This window comes from Hirundo rustica, chromosome 4 (genome assembly GCF_015227805.2).
Source record: "Hirundo rustica isolate bHirRus1 chromosome 4, bHirRus1.pri.v3, whole genome shotgun sequence".
NCBI lineage: Eukaryota > Metazoa > Chordata > Aves > Passeriformes > Hirundinidae > Hirundo > Hirundo rustica.
The window spans coordinates 22,377,732-22,396,468 of record NC_053453.1 but is presented as its reverse complement, the minus strand read 5'-3'; the positions used below and the strand labels follow the sequence as shown (position 1 = coordinate 22,396,468).

Here is an 18,737-nt window from a genome sequence, read left to right as displayed (position 1 = left end):
AAAAAAATTAAAAGAGAGGGTATTACTGTTATTAGCAAGAATAATCAGTCACAACATTTCTGAGTGTCATCTGTTTTCTGAAGAATGCATAGTATGTGAGTGGGATTGGGTAACTTGTGCATGTGACCATGTGCCTACCATAAAGGCACAGGAAAGTGTTATTCAGCCAGCTTAGCACTGGGTTCTTTCAACAATAGGCTAAACCAATTGATTATCACTGTTCCTTCTATAAGCAATTTAAAAAAATTCACATCTAAAGCAAAATTCATTAAATCATTTTTATAGGAGATGGATCATTCTCTGGAAATGTTTATTTCTCTTCAGTGACTTTAAGAGGAGTCTGGGAAGATTGTGAACAGTTTCACCAGGAAAAAATGCTTTGAAATTGTTCACTGTATCTGTTAGACAAAGTACCCCCCCAAATTTAATGTATTTTGAAGTCTTGCTTGTAACACTTGTTTAGTTTGAATATTTCTAAGTTGTTTTCCCTTGCTGCAAACATTTTAACCCGGGGGAGTATGTTAAATCAGACCCATCACTTTTTATAGAATTAGTGACACTGAACACTAAAAAGTGAAGACACCGAAAAATAAATATAATGATCTGCCAGAAGCTGCTTCAGGGCTGTGTTATCAAACCATATAGCATCAAGAACATGGTCCTGTATCTGAATGGACCATATTCTTGAAGAAATCCTAGCTACTCGCTACTTTTTAAATTTCTACTCGGTCTTCCCTTCAGCACTCCTCAGAAAAATAGGGAGTGGACTGCAGCTTTGGGTATGCTCTATACACCAGCTCAGGACCTTTTTCCTGTAGTTGTGCAATGCATCGAACCCTTCCATACAAACACCACCTAAATGGCAAAAGCACAAGGGTGCACACTAGCTGCCTCTATATTAATAAATAAAACAAGCGCTGGACTCCTTTGCAAACACTTAACCTAATTGGCAAGAAAAACACAAAACCTCCCAGTATTTATATTATTAAATTTTCTTACTCCTCAAAAATACAGTAGCTGCATCCAACCTGCCCAGTGGGAATGGTCTCTGATAAATACTAATCTTTAACTGTGTTTGGGAATTGTTTGTCTGGCCCTCATTAAACCATGCTAGTGACTGGACTAACAACTGAGTGTCAGAGCCCAAGAGGGTTCCCCCAGGTCTATTCAACTATTTTGAAGCTAGCCAGTATCCATAGTTCTGTACACAACCTGTACAGAATTTTCTATTGCTAAAGGAAGGTCTATGGCTCCATGACAGTGTTATTTATTAACAGTTTCCGTTCTGATGCTGCATTGAGAAGGAGGATTTCATGCAAGGTGAGGGCTCATGTGCAAGAACCAGGGGTTTGGGCTGGGTAGTGAGTAAGACACAGGTCTCTGCAGGAATGTGCTAAGCTCCAGACCAAGCATCCAGCAATGACTGTATGGCTACAGACTTGAATGAGTATACGCAAAGTGATTTTTTTCTCTACATGTGTGTGTGAGGGAGAAAGGGGGCAGGGAGTAAAAATTACCTACTTACGTAAAGGGAAATTATGAGAAAAACAAGTGTGTAATCTTGGGTTTTCCCAAAAATCTCCTGCTGAATTTCCACTGTTTGCTTTCAATTACTAGCCATGGAAAATAATTGCTTAAATCTCTGCCCTTCGTATCTAAATCACCAAGCAAAGGTTTAGTTCAATTGGATTTCACAGAGATGACAGGATCTGTCAGTAACTTTTAACAATGAAGATTTTCTCCTGCACCTAGTTTTACATGCCAAATTTCTTTCTGCTTAGCTACAGTCTTAGACATGATCCGTGTAATTCCAGTGCAAAAGCCTAACACAGACTGTTCCTTCAAAGCAGGGAGGGGTCTGTTTTGTGTTACAGTTTTATAGCTAGAACAGGTGTTCTAGTCCCCCAGCTCATCATCATAAGGAACATGCTTCTCTTAATTAAGAGAGTCTATCATTCAAGAATATCTTGTTATGACCCACTTTTGTCTTTAATATGGTCAAATAGAAAATTATAGCATTAGGGGTCAGATTGGGATTTAAAAAGAAACCCACAGTTTTGGATTCCATCTGTCTTCCTTGACAACAGGTTCCTTCACTGGTGTGATGAAGGTTCAGGTCAGAAGGAGCCAATAACAAAATAGCTTCTTAATTCATTTATACTGAAGTCTCACATATTTCTCTATGTCAAAGACCAGGAAAAATCTCCTGGCTTGGGAAAGCAAAGAAACAATACAAAAGGAAATTACACTCACTCGCAAGGATCATATGAGGGCCGAGTCTTGACACTGCACACCAAAAAATTCTTGAATACTGAGGAATCTTTCAACAGAAAGCTCAAAGATGACCTGAGTTAGATTCCTATGGATCAACTCACATTTCAAACACTCCCAATTACTGGATAATAGCATGTACAATATGCCCCAAGAAAATTAGCAATTCCTTTATGGTGTTATTAGTGTTAATAGCTAATCAGGATATTTTTTACAATTAATTCGTTTAATCTTAATTTGTTTCTGTTTCACTAAGGAGCTGCTACCTTATTCTGAGCTACAACTGTGGCAATTAGCAGCAGTATCCCACTGTGAGTATGAGGCTGATTGCTTGGTACATCTGCAGTGGAATGACACTGCCCAGATATCTATTGAAGGGATCAGACTACTAACCCCAAAAATGAAGGGTTAGCCATAAATGTTTATTCAGCAGCACATTCTGAAATAGACTATATCATGGTAACATTTTATGGGTGGGAAACACTGTGTTCCCTTACTTATTATACCCACAATTGTTGATGCCCATTTTAGCTCAGTCACAGCACAAGTGCTAATAGTGCCAAGGTTGTGAGTTCAACCACAGTGTGGGCCATTCATTTAAGAGCTGAACTTTGTGATCCTTGTACAACTCAAATTATTCTGTGATTTTTATCATGAAGTATAAATGGAATGTTTAGATTTTTGTGACACACTTTCATCTTTTTCTTTTTCTATCTTTAGAGTGCTTATATTTGGATTTTAATCTAACATCTTCCCAAAACAATTACATACCTAAGTGGATAATATTTCAGCATATCCACATTAACATCTTTCAAATACCCAAGTCACATTGATTCAATTGAAGTTGGTGGCAAAATGTAAGTTCCATGAAGTTTCTGTCTGAACTTTTATTAAAAGTAAGTTATTTTATTAAAAGCTGCACAGCAGTTTTCAGTATTATATACAATTTGAGAAGTGGGTTGAAAAAATCAGTATCTAAATTGTGAAGATTTTCTGCTGCTCATTCTGAATAATCATTTTGCAATAACACAGAATACTACGTGTCACCAGATTTTTAGAAAGAGTAACAGAGTAAAATGATAAGATACTTGAGAACATCCAGATGAATTTGGATACGCTGTTCCTGACAACTTTGAAAACTCTTTTGGAAATGGAAAGTTATTAGTTACAAATGGAAGTACCATAAACCTTTTTTTTTTTTTTTTTACTTTTTTAGATTCCTGATAACACAGGAAAATTGTCTTCCAAAAAATTTTTTATCCAGGTAGTTGGGCTCAAAGGAGAGAAGTGTTGGGTTTTTGTTGGGTTTTTTTTTCATTCCATTTAATAGGATTTAAATTCCTATCTCAAGAGGAAAAAAAAATAAAATCCAATCTTCAACACACAAACACACACAAAAAAAACAAAAACAAAAACAAAAAAAAACCACAAAAAAAACCAAAAAAAAAAAAAAACAAAAAAACAACAAAAAAACCCAAACAAACAAACAAACAAAAAAAAAAACCACCCAAAACACACCACAAACCATCCCAAGCTCCAGAAACAAACTCTCAGTGGGATCAGCACAATATACATTGCCATTTCAGTACCACAGCCTGGCAGAAGCCTCAGTGCTTGAGATCAAGGGTCTCCAAGAACAGCTCTTCATTGCGAGGGCAGCCCGCAGCCTGCAAGTGCAGCTGCCACGTTGACGTGTCAGATGAGTCACAGTGAGTTTACCCGGGCACATGGGCTGCCCGTTAATTCAGGTTCCTCAGTGCAGGGAAGAGACAAGAAAGCAGGAGTGTGTTTGCAGTCATCACCACCAGCTCATCTCGCTCTCAGCTTCACATCTGATCCAGCCCCAGCAGTCTTGAGATCACTGTGAGACTCCTCTTGGCTTCCCGGGGTGGATATAAGGGTATGGTGACTCTCAAATATTTGAAGAAATCGATAGGTATCCAAATGTGAAGAAGGTTCTCTGCACTTGTTGCAAATATTTCACTTATAAAGCAAGAAGCATTCCCTTTTATGCAAACATATAAAATCCAAAGAGTCATACATTGAGTGGGAAATATGTGGAGGTTTGTATAGTTATATTTTCTTATGCTAGCCTTCGCTGGGTAAATACACTTCTACTCCAGTAGTGTTATTTTCAAATTTTTACAAATATTTACAAATTTTTGGATGGAATGATACTGGTATCCAAGGAAGATACTGAATTTGAAAGCAAATCAAGTACAGGTTTCCTGATTATCCCAAACAGTTGTAAAGTTTTAACAAATCAATAAAATCAAATTAATATGGGGGTATTTCTTAAAGAGATGAGAGAAGTCCCCTATGCACTTAATTTTTCTGCACTGAAGAATCCAGGAATTTTCTCTTCCCTCAGCTGTGCTAGCTATTAGAATTAACAACTGTTTTGACATTACCTGCAGCAGGTACAGCTTATCTGCCCAAGCACTTTGCTAGGCTGGAAACTCTTCACAGTAGAATACAGACACAACTATGGCTTCCAGAAAAAATCGTTCCAGCCTTCATTGATGGGAGCTCAAGGTTTCTTAAAATCTACCAGGTGCAAGCAAAAATGCCATTTGACAAGGTGTCCTGGTTTGGGACAAATTTGGGAGAAAACTCCTGTATAGGATCTCTCTAAGGAAGCAAATTTAAGTGGCTCTTCTCTCTAACTGGTCTGATAAAAAAAAAAAAAAAAAACTTCTTTGGAGAAAAGTGGAAAAAACTATTTTACTAAACAAATGAAGTGCATACAAGTATAAAGAATGAATAATATGAAACAATAAAACCTCTTTTTCTGAAGTGAGATTGCAAATTGAGAAAGTCTTTGCCGTGGGTGTAGCTCGGCTTTTTCTCTCAGTGCCTCTCCTCAGTCCCAGTCCCTCCGGCGCTGCTGGAAAATGCCGAGGTCCAGGCCCCGGTGGGCCGCAGGTGCAGCCCCCAGTGATCCCCTGGGTTTTCAGTTTAGAGCAGGTTTAAACAGTTCTAAGAAAAAGGGAAAAAAAAAAAAAAAAAAAAAAAAACCACAAACACCACTAGTCTAGGGAACTTCTCTGCCTTAGCTAGCTGAAACTAACTAAAAGAAAAAAAATCTCTGTCCTGCAGTCTCTCCAAGCCTCCGCCGAACACCCCGTCCACAGAAGAATGTAGAGGAGTCAGGCAGCTTTCTCAAAACAAACTCTGCGCTTCTCCCTGCTCCCCCTTTGCTTTTAGAACCAGTCTTAAAGGCACAGGACTCAATATACAGCACAAACAGAACAGACGACTGGGGATACAAGCATCATAAAGTTACCCTAGGACACAAGGAAATCTAAAAATTGTAAGAATTCAGCTCATCCAGCAGGAAGAAACCCTTAATCTGCAAAACACAAGATGGACTATACTCAGATCCAAGGGAAAAGCTGAAAACAAGAAAGCCACACAATATTTTACCTGACAGTATTTTTCCTCTCTCTAAAATGAGACACTGTGCAGCCAGGAATGCAAGGCACAGAGCTGCCAGCAATTATACCACATATTCAATAGGCAGCAAGACTAGGATATCATCTTTTCTTCCAAAGCTGCTTGAAAACTGTATGTGTGCTCCACAGCACCCAGCTGGAACAGCAGCTCTGTTCCCTCTGATGGCCTGACCCAGGAGGGCAGGGGAAGGGGTCCTTTTTGCTCACTGTTCTGCAAGCCACTTCTGTGTTTTCATGTCAGCTGCAAAGCAAACTCAGAGGCACAGAGAGTGGTTCCACTCAACATACTCCGTGGCCAAAGGACTAGTATGGTCTCCTACAGTGTAGGTGTTGGTGTTGTGAGTCAGCCACACAAAGCAGGGTACAGCTTCTGGCTGTGTGGATAAGTAACCTCAGCACCAAATTACTGTGCAAAAAGTGGTCACTATTGCCATATTTTCACCCATTGTTCACCCAGAAGACATCATAGAGAATGATGCTTCAGCAACTGGATAGTTGCAGGAGGCTGCTAGAACTGCAGGCTGTCTGCACTAAAGGTAGAATCTAACACAGTAGGGACAGAGTCTCTTTTTCGTGCTGCTAGAGGCACTTATGTCTCTCCATGATGGTATAGAAAATACAGACATTTATGTTCATTTACTCCCTATTAAGATGCCCAAAGTCATAAGCATAGCCCACAAGGCAGACAGGCTGGTTTGACTCATACCTTGAGCAAGATTTTTCTGAATTGAACTTTGCTAACAAGAAAAAAAAATCCGGAAAACAAAATTATTCATAACCTAATTACTCCATGTGGCATGAGGCAACCACTTGATTGTGAAAAGGGGTGAGGGGGTAACTATATCTAAACCTTGGATAAGACAGTGGGACACTTTAAAAGTTGCTCCTGCATGCTCCTTAGGAAATAAAAACTAAAAAGCCAAAGAGATCTGTAAAAGAAGTAGACGGCTTGTACAAAGAATATGACTAAAAAATCTGGCTTAGAAAGCAGGAATGCTAGTTAGGAAATAATCTCATAATTCCAGAAGTTATCTTCCTTTGTGCACTATACTGAACCCAAGATCTTTCAAAAGTATTGCAGCCTCACTCTGAGTAACCAACAGTCCTTTTCTGACATTTAATTCCTAGAATCAGGAATATCAAAAACCTGGGGACTGGGGAGGGCTCCTGAGATGTTTGACACCTACATTAAATTAAATTATTTATACCTGTCTATGAGCTGCTTAAGCATAGTAAGATAATTTTTAATTAAGCCACTTCTAAAAAGGCATTTTTCTTGCAAACTAGACACCGAACGTCTGTCACAGAACCAACCACTTACTGCAGATTTGGGACCCCCATCCAATCTCCAACTCCTCTCATCTTACGACTATTTGACATTCATGCAAAGAGAAGCAGTCCAAAGAAAGCAGGGATAGATACTCTGATTTAAGAGTATTTAATAATATGAGACAGGTGCTCCTGAAGTGCTTGAAAGCATGTGAAACAGAAGGGGCATTTGAATGTGAGCACAACCCCCGCCAGAGAAGAAGCCAACCCAGCAGTCTCTTCCTTTCCCTTAAGGTGGTTGTCTCTGGTTTGAAGAAAATTCCCTCAAATAGAGCAGGTTTTTATATTAATGTTTTCTCAACATCTGCTTGTAAACTTCTACAGTAATATGGAGATGCTGGCTTGTCAAATTTCTACAAAAAATATTTAAAAAAAAACTTATAAAGTAACACCCTCTAAAATTAGTATAGAGAGAGATGTAAGTTAAATTTAGTAAATGTAACTTGGCTGTGTTATACTCCTTTGCTTGCACAAATTAAAGTAGCTCTTTGCACACTGTAACTTTCACAATAACATTGAGCATCAGGCAGGATTTAAAACAATTGCTGATTGCTTTTTCAAGAAACATGAGTTTTACATTGATGAGGACTCAGCTGCCTGACTTGTGGCAGTTTTGTTTTGGGGTAACTCAGTCTCTGCTCTGGTTATAATCCTTATATGTTTTACTATTTTCACAAAGAAAATGTAACTGTAACACTACATTTCTAAAGGTATGTGAGAAGCATACCTCCACAATAGAAGGTGGAGGTAACACTTTCACAAAAGAAGGAGGTAACCTCCACAAAAGAAGCACACTCCACAATAACAGAAGAAATATTATTTGTAGGGAAGGGTGTCTCTGCTTCTTAGAACTTGCAGATCAAAACAGTCCATGACTTAATTATATGAAATCATAATTACACGTTGCCCACAAAAGTGATTATGAATTTGTTTTGGTCTTTAACTTAAAGTTCTAGACAGTGCTACTACATCTTTTCAAACTGGAAATTTTTGAAATATATGCCATGAATTTGAAAATGTCATCTAGATACATTTGCTATCTCTCTTGCGCTGCTCCGTGCAATGCAGTAGCACTTCTGGACATGAGCAACTGTTGGCCCTCAGCTTTTAGTATTCAGTTAAAGAACCCAAAAGTGGTTTTAAAAAACATATTCTTATTCATGATATGCAGATTAATGTATTTTCTGGCAAAGAGAAAAGAACAAATAGTTATGTGATTACTGTATTCCTCATTTTAAGAGGAAATACATTGTTCCTTTTCAAATACACTATATAATTTAATCCAGGTTAAAAAATAAGATTTCCATTTCTTTCTCATTTTAGGAAAAAAAGCACAATTTATTGAGGTGTTTCTTATATAAAGCTAAATATTTTACAAATATATTGTGGTTCAGATTTTAACTTCTTCAGCAGACAATGCTTTACAAATTCTTGCTTGCTCAGAAAAAAAAAAAAAATAAATCACCTGAAATTATTTATCATCCAAGAGGTTTTCATTATTTTTGTTTAGAAAGAAAGTTCTTGTTCAAGGTTATTTTTATAAAATCTGAGTTAGGCAAGGTTTTTAGGTGGAGGTATGCACTCTTCAGATGTTTCATAGTAATATCTAGAGGTTAATATGTGGTTTAGAAAGATTTTGAAAAGGTTGGGTTTTGTGCCATCTGCTGTATTTAATCCCTATAAGCAGCTAAAGTACTGTGAATCAAAGTTTCTCTTTCATGTTGTGTCAGTTTTCAACCAAATCTTATAGTCCCATCCCTGAAAATAAAAACTTACCTGTACTGTTGCAGATAAGTTGCTCAGGCTTACAGTTGCAAAGTATTGCTCTTCCATTTTCCACACAAAATAAAACTTACTATGTATTAATTTGTCATATAATTATTTTTAAAAATTCAGAAAAGCAATTTCTCTGTGTCTTTTAATTCATTGGTAACTGAAGATGATTTTTTAGAATTCACATAATAATGGTGGTGAAATATTAGCCATCTCAAATATAAAAAGGGAGTTTTTCTATTTCCATGGGCATGGTTATTGGATTTAATACCGTGCCTAATCAAATAGACAAGGATTTGACTACATGAGAGTGACTGAACAGAAGAGCCATTAAATAACTTCTATGGAAGTTTCAAAGGAGGACAAAAGACAGACACAGCTTGTAGTTCATAATATAACAAAATGTTTTAAGAGAAGTTTTGTATTGTTTCCAGAGTTGCAGATTACTGAAGCAAAAGGACTTTCTGCAAACTCACAGGACTAAGGGTGAGTCCAGACATCTTTTGCAGAAGGTCACAGTGCGCTGTGCAGCTCCTGAGTGGTCATCCAAAAGTCATCCAACCTGTAGCCTTGGGCCATGAAGAGAAGGAGGACCCAGCATGGAGTGGAGGTGGAGCAACTACTACTTTTGTGGAAGAATGGGAGTTACTAGTAATTAGTTACTACAATTGCCAGCAGGGTACAACACAATTCTCCCTCCATCCTTCCTAAGGATGGTACCTGAGCAAACCAGTAGCTAAACAGAGAGTGGGTGGAAAGATGTACATAATTAAAGAGTTATAACTATTTGGTATTAGCATGTCAAAACCCCAGGAGCAAATTAGGTCCCTTTTTCCTTTACCAAGCTCCAAAGAACAAAATGGTGGCTGTCCCATTCTAAGTATGGCAGAGGAAGTACAGAGTTAGGAGTGTTTTCTAATTGCTAGTTGTCAAGCACTGTCCAAATAAACTGTTCTGCTACTAAGCTGTGACCAACATGCTTTCATTTGAGATGGCTCTAGATGAATTTGTTGAATTTTGTTTGATCTCTTGTTTTCACTGCTCTATTTGTAAGACTGAGTAAGAAGTGATTAAAAATCATTTTAAAAAAAATTAAATTCCTTCTTCAACTAAATACTGTCCAGTATTAATTTTGGGTACTTTGTGATATGCTAGATTTCTATATAACTTCCCATAAAGCAGAGAATGATTTTGGAAGCTATTAAAAAGCTTTGGATTTAGTTACATTTTGGTATACATGTTTAAAAAAAAAAAAGGCAAAAAACACTAAAATACGCAGTCACACCCCCCCTAATCCCCACCCCCAACAACAAAAACCACAAACATTATTACTAATATATTTGTCTTCTTTTTTTTTTTTTTTTTTTTTTTTTTTTTGGGGGGGAAGGGGCGGGAGGATTTTTTTCTGTTGTTGAGAAGTGTCTGATCATGAATAAAGCACTAGCTAAACAAAGTCAATACCATTTCTGCTTCAGAAGAAACTTTGATGCTGTGAGAAGATCCTGCTGTGCTGTATTTTATTTCTACAGCAATATACAACAGCTTTGGTAATTCTGGTAGCTCTTTCATGTGCATGACACTTTCAGTATTGGCACATGTTAACAAAACTGTAGCATCTGACAAGCACAGAAGAAAGTCAGTCCCATATGAGAAATCCTGGGTGGGGATGAGGATAGAGGGCAACAACTTCTCCTTCACAAGGGCTCTCTGCTCCAGAGTCCCATAGGCACCAGACTTTCCTGCCTTTCATTAAGCACTGAAGTGAAGCTGTTGTGATTGGTGGGAGGTGGGCTACGCTGTTGTCAGGATGCTAGTGCTCAGCCCTGCGCTCTGGATTTTAGCAGATCCAGACACACCAAGGCTCTTCTCCTCTCAGTGTCCATGAAGGACTGGTAGAATGAGGCTGCCCAGTTGTCACACAGAATGCAATCATATGGCAATGATGCTGATTGGCACACAGAAATGAGAATGTATAACCTTTCCCTTAGGTACAGATGGCTCCATTTCTCCCATCAAAATTTTTCGTATTTTTTAAAAAAATTAAATCTTGTCTGTAGTAAGGAGAGCTGTTAATAATTCTACACTTTGGATACACACAGAATTATAGCTTTTGTCTCCCATTATGATTTCACCAGCTTTGAATTGCCTCTGACCATTAACTAGAAATTCACTTGACCTGATATTAATCTTGAAAGAGAGGAAATGAAAGGTAATTCTGTGCAGGCCTTCCAAGACATGAATTAATACCAGTCTTTGACACAAACATGGTTTAATATAGGAAAATAACAAATGAGCTATCCTCATCTCCCTGTGAAGTCCCACATCTGTAGTGTTTACTCTGAGATATCTAGGAAGAGAAATGCTTATCTATGTTCATCACTAGCTTTCTCTGCTTCACCTTGGAATAAAGCTAGAGTGCCTCATTTCCACTCCATATCAAAACATGGCCACCCCTGCATGTGTATTCCTTAGAAAAATATTGTTCTTCATCAGAAAGATATAAAAAAATACACATTATGCACTGACTGCAGACCTTTTACAGGAGAAAAGGGAAAAAAAAACCCCACCCAATTATTGTTTATAAATGTGTTAATGGTCTGTCAATCAACACTGGAAATTCCCTCTCCTCTACCCATAAAAGAAAGGAGAAATTACAGCTTCTCCATGGGGAGGACTAAGCCCTCATATCTCCCAGCACATAGAAAACAATCTGAAGAAACACAATTGAGCACAGACACCTGGATAACCAGTGCTCATAATCTCCAGTAGTATCTTCAGGCCTCATGTATGTGTTTGATCTGAAGCTGATGTTATGTGCTCTTCACAAAATGGCCAGATTATATTCTCCTTTTGCTTCACCATATATTTACATTCACATCCCTGTGTTTTGATATAAAAGATTTCTAGGACTGATCCAGTATTTCTACAGTGCTTGGATAGTTTTGAACTGGTTAAAATAGTTGTAAAATTAAGATATTTAGCAAGGCAAATTATAGCTTCAGTACCTTGTACTATCACACTTGCTCAGCAATAAGAAAAGCAAGTTGTACTTATGTTTAAAAAAGAAAGCAAGATGGGCTTCTACTTTGAAATATTTCATTCAAGCAGAACCTCAGAGGAATGGGACACCTGCATCAAATCTGTGGGATATTTTGGACTCCTTACCTTTCATTATATGTTGCAAAAGTTTTCCTTTTAACTAGCAACACACTGCAGCCACCTGATTTGGGAGAAATTTATCTTTGTGGAAGCCAGAATGGCACTCTTCTAGTCCCAGGATCTGAGCGGAGCTGAAGCGAAGTGTACATAGGGCAGGATCCTGAAAGGACCCCTGCTCTTTCGCCACAGCTCTTACAAGAGCTTCTCCTCCCTGCCCCGCTTCATCCCGACTTCTAGTTACACTTGAAGGGCCTCTTACCTCCCCTTCTTCCTGCCCCTGCTGCCGCAGTCCCCTGGGAAAAGTGGGGAGCGGCTCCCGGTTTCCCCAAGGTCTCCGAAGGGGAGACGTGCAGAGGGCGGCCCCACGCCGCTGCACAGCCAGCGCACGTCAGCGGGTGCACGGAGGAGCCTCCATCCAAATCGTCCTGGCCCCCGAGGGGCTGAGCCCTGCCGGGGTGCCGCAGGGTCTGCCCGAGCTGTGGATCTGACCTGTTGCTTTGCTTTTTACACGCAGAGCCGCCTGCTCGGGAGTTTACCGCGGTAATCTGACACGTGTGAAAGGAGCGAGACGCGCTTCCCCTCTCAGCCGCCCTCAGAGGTGACCAGAGCCGCCGGCCCAAGCTGAGGACCACACACCTGCTGGCTGGCACCCCCGGGGGCGGCCCAGGAGGGGCGGCGGGAGCGCCGCCTGCCAGGCCAAATCCCTCTCTTGGGTGTAACTCGTTAGCTACGATTGTAACCAGGACGCCTCGCTCCTCGCCAAAAGCCAAAACCCTGCGCGGGCTCCAGGTGTACGAGACGCGGGCGAGACCTGGAATGTCACATCACCCGTTCTTGCCGGGCTGATTCTGGGGCAGACCCGCGGACGCTCCTGACAGGTCTCCCGAGTGGGGCGTGGTCCCCCAGGGTCCGTGGGACCCCATCCGCTTCTCCCCGGACCTCCCCGCCTGGCCGTCCTCGGGCCCTGCCCCGGAGAGAGGCACGGCCCGGCCCCTGTCCGAGAAGAAGTCCCGAGCCGGAGGGAGGGCTGTGGGCACAGCCTTGAGAGAGCAGAGGGAGGTGAGCCGCCCTTCCCGGGGGGTAGCACCCATCTTCCGTGCCTGGATCGGTTACCCCGGGGTCGGTGTAGTCCCAGAGACCCCCTCCCGCTCTCCTCAGGCGCCCACCGACGGGCGGGCTTCGCTTTCAAGGCTCGGCTTGGCAGTCTGCTGAGCAGCTAATAACATAACAACCCTGCTTTGATCAATTCGAACTAATTACCCCTCTTAATTAAAGTCTTTAGCGGTTGTTTCAGTGTTTTGGCAAGGGCCAGGAAAGCTTTGCCATGCGGCAGAGCCAACGCCGCGCTCCCCGCCAGCCCGCCCGCGCCGCAGCTCCCGCGGCCTCAATCACTCCTTGGCAAAGGTTTATTTCCATCAGGTCAACGAATTTTTTTTTTTTTTTTTTTTTTCTCCTCCACGTGCAAGTATCAATGCGAAATTCAAATCCGTACATAGAGAACATTTGTGTCCATATAGATACGATATTCAGGGGAAGAGGGAGAGGAGGAAACCAAGAAGGGTAGGATAACCAGCAGGCAGCAGAGGCAGGGCAGAATCAACACAAGGGGAATATATATACATCGAAATAATTAAAGTGGTGCAGCATTCCCGGCTCGAGTAATACAGATTTTCAAATAAATACAGCAGAAATTGGCATGGTGCTTTTTGGTTTTTTTGTTTGCTTGTTTTTTGTGTTTTTTTTTTTTTTTTTCCCGGGTTGTTTTGTTTGTTTGTTTGTCCTCTGTTGTTTGGGGTTTTTTAACCACATCTCCACCTGAGATTCAACGACAACAACAACAAAAAGTCTGTAAAGAACAAAGGAAAAATTAAAAAAAAAAAAAAAAATAGGAAACAACCAGTCCCATTAACGTTAGTGGCGATATAGAGCATAATACACAAAACCGCTTAACAGGTGCATGCAAAGAGGCGGTGGGACTCGCCCCGGCGGGGCCGGCGGCCGCCCCTCACGGCTGGAGCGGCGGCGGGCCCTGCAGCAGCGCCCCGGGTGGAGGCCGCGGGTCGGGCCCCCCCAGGTCGGCGGGGGACCGGGGCAGTCCCAGGGCGCTGTCATGCAGCTTACGGACGTGTTTCTTGAGGTCAAAGTTCCTGCAGAAGCCTTTGCCGCAGGTGGGGCAGGTGAAGGGCTTCTTGTCGTTGTGGGTGTGCATGTGGAAGGTCAGATTGTACACCTGGTGAAAAGCCTTGTTGCAGATATTGCACTTGAACTGCTTCTCCCCGCTGTGAGTCAGCTTGTGGTTTTTGTAATTGCCTGGGAATGAGACAAGAGAGGCAAATGAACCTGGATTTGAAAGACGGACACTGAAAATACAACAAACATATTAAAAAATCCCCAGACTCTGTCCCATCACCGGAGTTCGGCTTTAGGATGAAACGACCGCAAACCTCTCGCCTTCTCCTCCATCCTCCCCGCGGTTGCGACACTTAACAGACGGCAAGGAAAGGATCGAATAAACCAAAATCACTACAGTTGCAAAAATAAAAACCCTGGCTTTAGATTTTACACCAACGCGGGAAGAAAAAGTAGCTAAATTCTTGTATTTGGAGGGGGAAATAAGAGGCCAATTCGTTTGCCGAACGGAGCTAGTAGTTGCATGTGGCGGTGAGGGGAGAACAGGAGCTTCCAGCGGAACGACTGCCCCGCCCTTTCCCCGGACAGGGACCTCTGTGGGGCAGAACATGTGTCGGGGCTAGCCAAACTTAAAATTAATCTAAATATCTAATACTAAAACTTGTACACAAAATTAACTCTCCACCACCCTCCCTGTCGCAAATTGTCCCGACACTTGACCTGGCTTGGGGAGGGGGAAGCCGGGAAAGAAAGAGCAGCTGAAGACTGGTACCTTTCTGGTGAAATCCTTTGCCACAAAATTCACAGACAAATGGTTTATAGCCGGCGTGTATTCGCGTGTGCGTGTTCAGGGTCGAGCTCCGGTTAAAAGCTTTGCCGCACTGGTTGCACTTGTGTGGCTTTTCCTGGAGGGAAGCAAACACCAAGTCACGGCTTGTCGGCTGTCTTGCGGGGTCTGCGCTCTGTTTAGCGGGGTTTATGAGCTGATTTGTGGAGTTGTGCGTGTTTACCTGACGGCTCGCAGGTGCCGGTGCGGGGCTCCCCGCTGCACCCACCGCGCTTGGGGCAAAGGAAATCTCCCCGCGGATCGGCCGCCCCCCACGCCGCCGTGTCGGAGCTGCCGGACAAACGCCGAGCTCCCCGAAAAACGGCAGCGGAGTGTCTCGGGCAGAGAGGAAGGCACAGAGGATGGGCTCACCTGGGTGTGGATGATCTTGTGCCGGCAGAGCGTGCTCGCCTGTCTGAAGCCCTTCCCGCAAACTTTGCAAACAAAGGGTCTGGCTCCCGTGTGCACCGGCATATGGCGCGTTAAGTTATAATGTGCATTAAATACCTTGAAAGAGAAAGCAGACAATAAAATAAAATTGCGATTAGAAGGCGAGAGCGCCCGCCGAGCAAGCGACAGACAGGCGGCGGACAGACGGACGGGGACAGGAGGCTGGGGAAGGGAGGCGGGCTACGGCGCTACTTGCCTTTCCACAAACTTCACACGTGAAAACTTTGGGCTTGCTGCTCGGGGAGCCGCGGCTGAACTCCGAGGTCTTATAGGCGATTTTTTCCGAGAGGATCTGAGCACTTTCTTTCATGTAATGCTGCAACTGAGCCTGCGATAAGTCCTTGAAGGCCACCCCCGCCGGGTACTTGTCCACGGTCGGCAGCACCAGCTTGTTCCGCTCCGCCAGGTAAGCCTTAGGCTGCGGGTGCAAGGGAGAGCTGAGGAAATAAGAAGCCACCGGGTGGATGTTGACACTGGAGGACGGGTGACAGGGGCCGTCGCCTCGGTTGAAATAGCACAGGGCTCCCATGGCGTGGAAGGAGGAGTGATTGACCACTCGGGGTCTTACCAGTTTGTACTGCTGCAAGGGCAGGGCATCGCGGGGGAAATCTCCTTTCAAGCTCAGGGCACAGTTCAAGAGATCGCCGCAGCTAAAGGTGGGCGAGGAAGAGGAATCTAAGTGAGCCTTCCTGGGTTCCGCTCCAGCCACCGCCGCTTTGGGCAGAGTGTCGTACGCCACCGGGACAAAGGGGATCATGCAGGGGATGGAGGAGTTGAGGTGCAGCGGATGCTTGGGGTCGCCTTTGGCCACGGAGCCATGGAGGAGCTGCGGGACGGGGATGGAGCGGGGCTCTGGAGTCCGCGCCATGATGCGCTCAATGGAGAAGGCGAGTGGCTGGGGCGTGCTGATCATGTTGCTCCTGGCAGACAGGCTTTCTCTGGACGGAGGAGTCGCTAGGATTTTGGTCGCCGTGTGGTTGCCACTATTGTCCATGGCTGAATTGCATTTGTTCTCCCGGTTTGAGCCGCGATGGTGGACTCCTCTTTTTTTTTTTTTTTTTTTTTTTTTTTTTTTTTTTTTTTTTCCTCCTTTTCTCTCCCCTCTCTCTCTTTCACTTTCTCTGCCCCTTTTCTTGTTACTGATCTGCGAGGAGGGAGACCAGCTTCTCCGCCGCCACCATCACCACAGCCTCCGCCGGCGGAACCAGCCTTCTCAGTCCAGTGGACTCATGCCAGCCCATCACAGTTTACTTTGGCGCACCAATGACTCGGGACAATCGCTACTTATTTCTATCAATAGAAAGTGTTGTGTCAATAACGCAGCCAAGATCTCGCCAATCGTTAACTTCCAAGAGGAGAAGGTAAACTAGATAATTGCTCAATTCGCTTCCAACAGTCAACAGGAAAAGTTTTTCCCCCCCAGCAAGAGACTACTTTTCATTGGCGCCCGCACCTCCCCCGCCCAGGGAAGGAGGTGGCCCTCCCTCCTTCTCGCCTCTCTCCCCTCTGCCTCCCTCCCTCTCTCTTTTTATTATTATTATTTGCAATCTGCTTAACCAGGCTTTAGAGGCCAAGCAAATCCGAGATCAATTTTCTTGTTTGGCTTTAAATGACATCATCTAAAATCATTGTCCAAGTGCTAAATAGGGATGTGAAACCCAATTCAAGGGCAAGCGCCAGGGTGTTTGTCAAACAAGGTGCTGCAGAAGAAGCGGCTGGAGGGGAAGCTGTTTGTTTCCCTGCCACTTTCCAGCCCGAACTCTCTTTGTGCGTGCGTACGTGTGTGTGTCTGAGGGAGGGACGGAGGGAAATGGCTGCTCTGCTCCTGGGACTGCTCCTGGGACTGCTCACTGCTTTAAAGAACAAGGTCAGGTGGTGGTGAGCTTTTGGAAAACACAGCTGACAAATAAACGGGGGACTCGCAACAAGCAGGCGGTGAGACCAGCGTGTTCCATGCAGGAACATCCTGGGCCAAATGGAACGAGTGCTTGGGAGCAAAAAGATGATTCAAAACCTGGGTCAGGGGAAGAGAAGAAAAAGGAGGTAGGAAGAAGAAGTGCCTTTTAAATCTGAAGCATTATTTATATATTGATATATTTGTGTGTATATATATATATATAATGTAGCCTGCATATACACTACATATAGCTTCCGTGTCCCTATAGAATACACGCACAACACAAATACCGAAAACTCAGGGTTGGCATAGATACATGAAGAAATACACACCGTTTATAGGTATATATGCACCTAAAGAGATGCAATCACCGTGTATTTACTAGAAACTTGACGGCCCTGTTCGGGGCGGGCAGCGCCAGCGGGTGTTAGTCCTTTCAGCGAAGCGGGGGTGCTCGGGGAAACGAGAGGGGCAGCAGCGGGCACAGGACTTTCTGCGTTCCCGCCCACCCCATCGACAGTTCAGGCTCAGGACAAGGTCCCGTTCCTCCCGTCGGCCTGGAGTTCCCTCGACTGGTGACTGAGAGGCCGCTACCGAAATAATACCCCGGGGAAGCCAAGGGTCCCTCCGTCCCCGCCAACCCCGGGAGCGAGCGGCCAGGCCGCGTCCCTCAGTGGAGGGAAACATGCAGCAGCTTCCATTTCAGAGGTCCAGCACTGCCCTTCTCCGAGGCAAGGGGAGAGAGGCAGGAGCTCTCGGGTTTTGCTAATGGAGAGAAGCCTCCAGCGAGGGAGGGAGGCCCGACCCCCACTGCTCGGGTACCAGCCCAGGAGCAGGCAAATGGCAGCATATCCTTTCGAAGCCGCCGGCCCAGGACAACCGTCTTGCGAGGAAGTGAGAGCAGGGAGGAAGGGCTGGGGGCCCAGGGGGAAAGGGAGGGAGAGATGGGGAGACGGCAGGAGGGATGGAGGGAGGCATCCTTGCCCCCGGAGCTGTGACCTGGCCGATGTGGCCTCAAGCCACCGCGGCTCCTTGTGAGGAAAGCGAGGCAGCGGCTGTTCCACGACGGCACCTCCGCGGCAGGGAGCTCCATGCGGGCAACGGGGATGTGCGGAGGACGGAGGAAGAGAATGTCCTGCGGTCCCCAGGACGGACGTCGAACGACGGGCCGTGGCCCGGGCACCACTCTCCGCACACCCTGCGGCCTCCGCGTCCGCCCCGTCCCTCCGGTGTCCCGGAGCGCAGGCGGGCGACAGGAGCCGGGGCTGGCCTCGGGACGTGTCGGGATGGACACAGGCGTGCGGGCAAGCGTGAGGCGGAGGAAGGACGGCATCCGCCCTGGGCCGTGCCGGGCTGTGCGGAGCCTCCGGCCGCGATGCCTGGCTCCGGCCCTGTTCCCTGTTTTCCCCTGGGCGGGGTGGGGGCCCGCTGGCAGGGACTGCACCGC

General features: G+C 44.5%; 1 protein-coding gene across 1 annotated transcript; it reads right to left on the bottom strand.

Annotated features, from left to right (window-relative positions):
• Window positions 1-13,992: 13,992 nt before the first annotated feature.
• On the bottom strand, window positions 13,993-16,387 carry FEZF1 (FEZ family zinc finger 1). Its single transcript, XM_040061537.2, has 4 exons — window positions 15,590-16,387; window positions 15,316-15,450; window positions 14,890-15,022; window positions 13,993-14,297 (listed from the first exon to the last, which is right to left on the bottom strand). Exons 1-4 carry the CDS (start codon window positions 16,385-16,387, stop codon window positions 13,993-13,995), a joined length of 1,371 nt encoding a protein of 456 aa, XP_039917471.1.
• Between the last annotated feature and the right edge of the window lie 2,350 nt (window positions 16,388-18,737).

Coding starts and splice junctions, on each gene's coding strand:
- FEZF1 (XM_040061537.2), bottom strand. CDS start 16,387: ATGGACAATAGTGGCAACCACACGGCGACCAAAATCCTAGCGACTCCT. Junction 15,023..15,315: donor ACAAGATCATCCACACCCAG/GTGAGCCCATCC, acceptor GCTTCCCTCCAG/GAAAAGCCACACAAGTGCAA. Junction 14,298..14,889: donor CAAAGGATTTCACCAGAAAG/GTACCAGTCTTC, acceptor TCTCATTCCCAG/GCAATTACAAAAACCACAAG.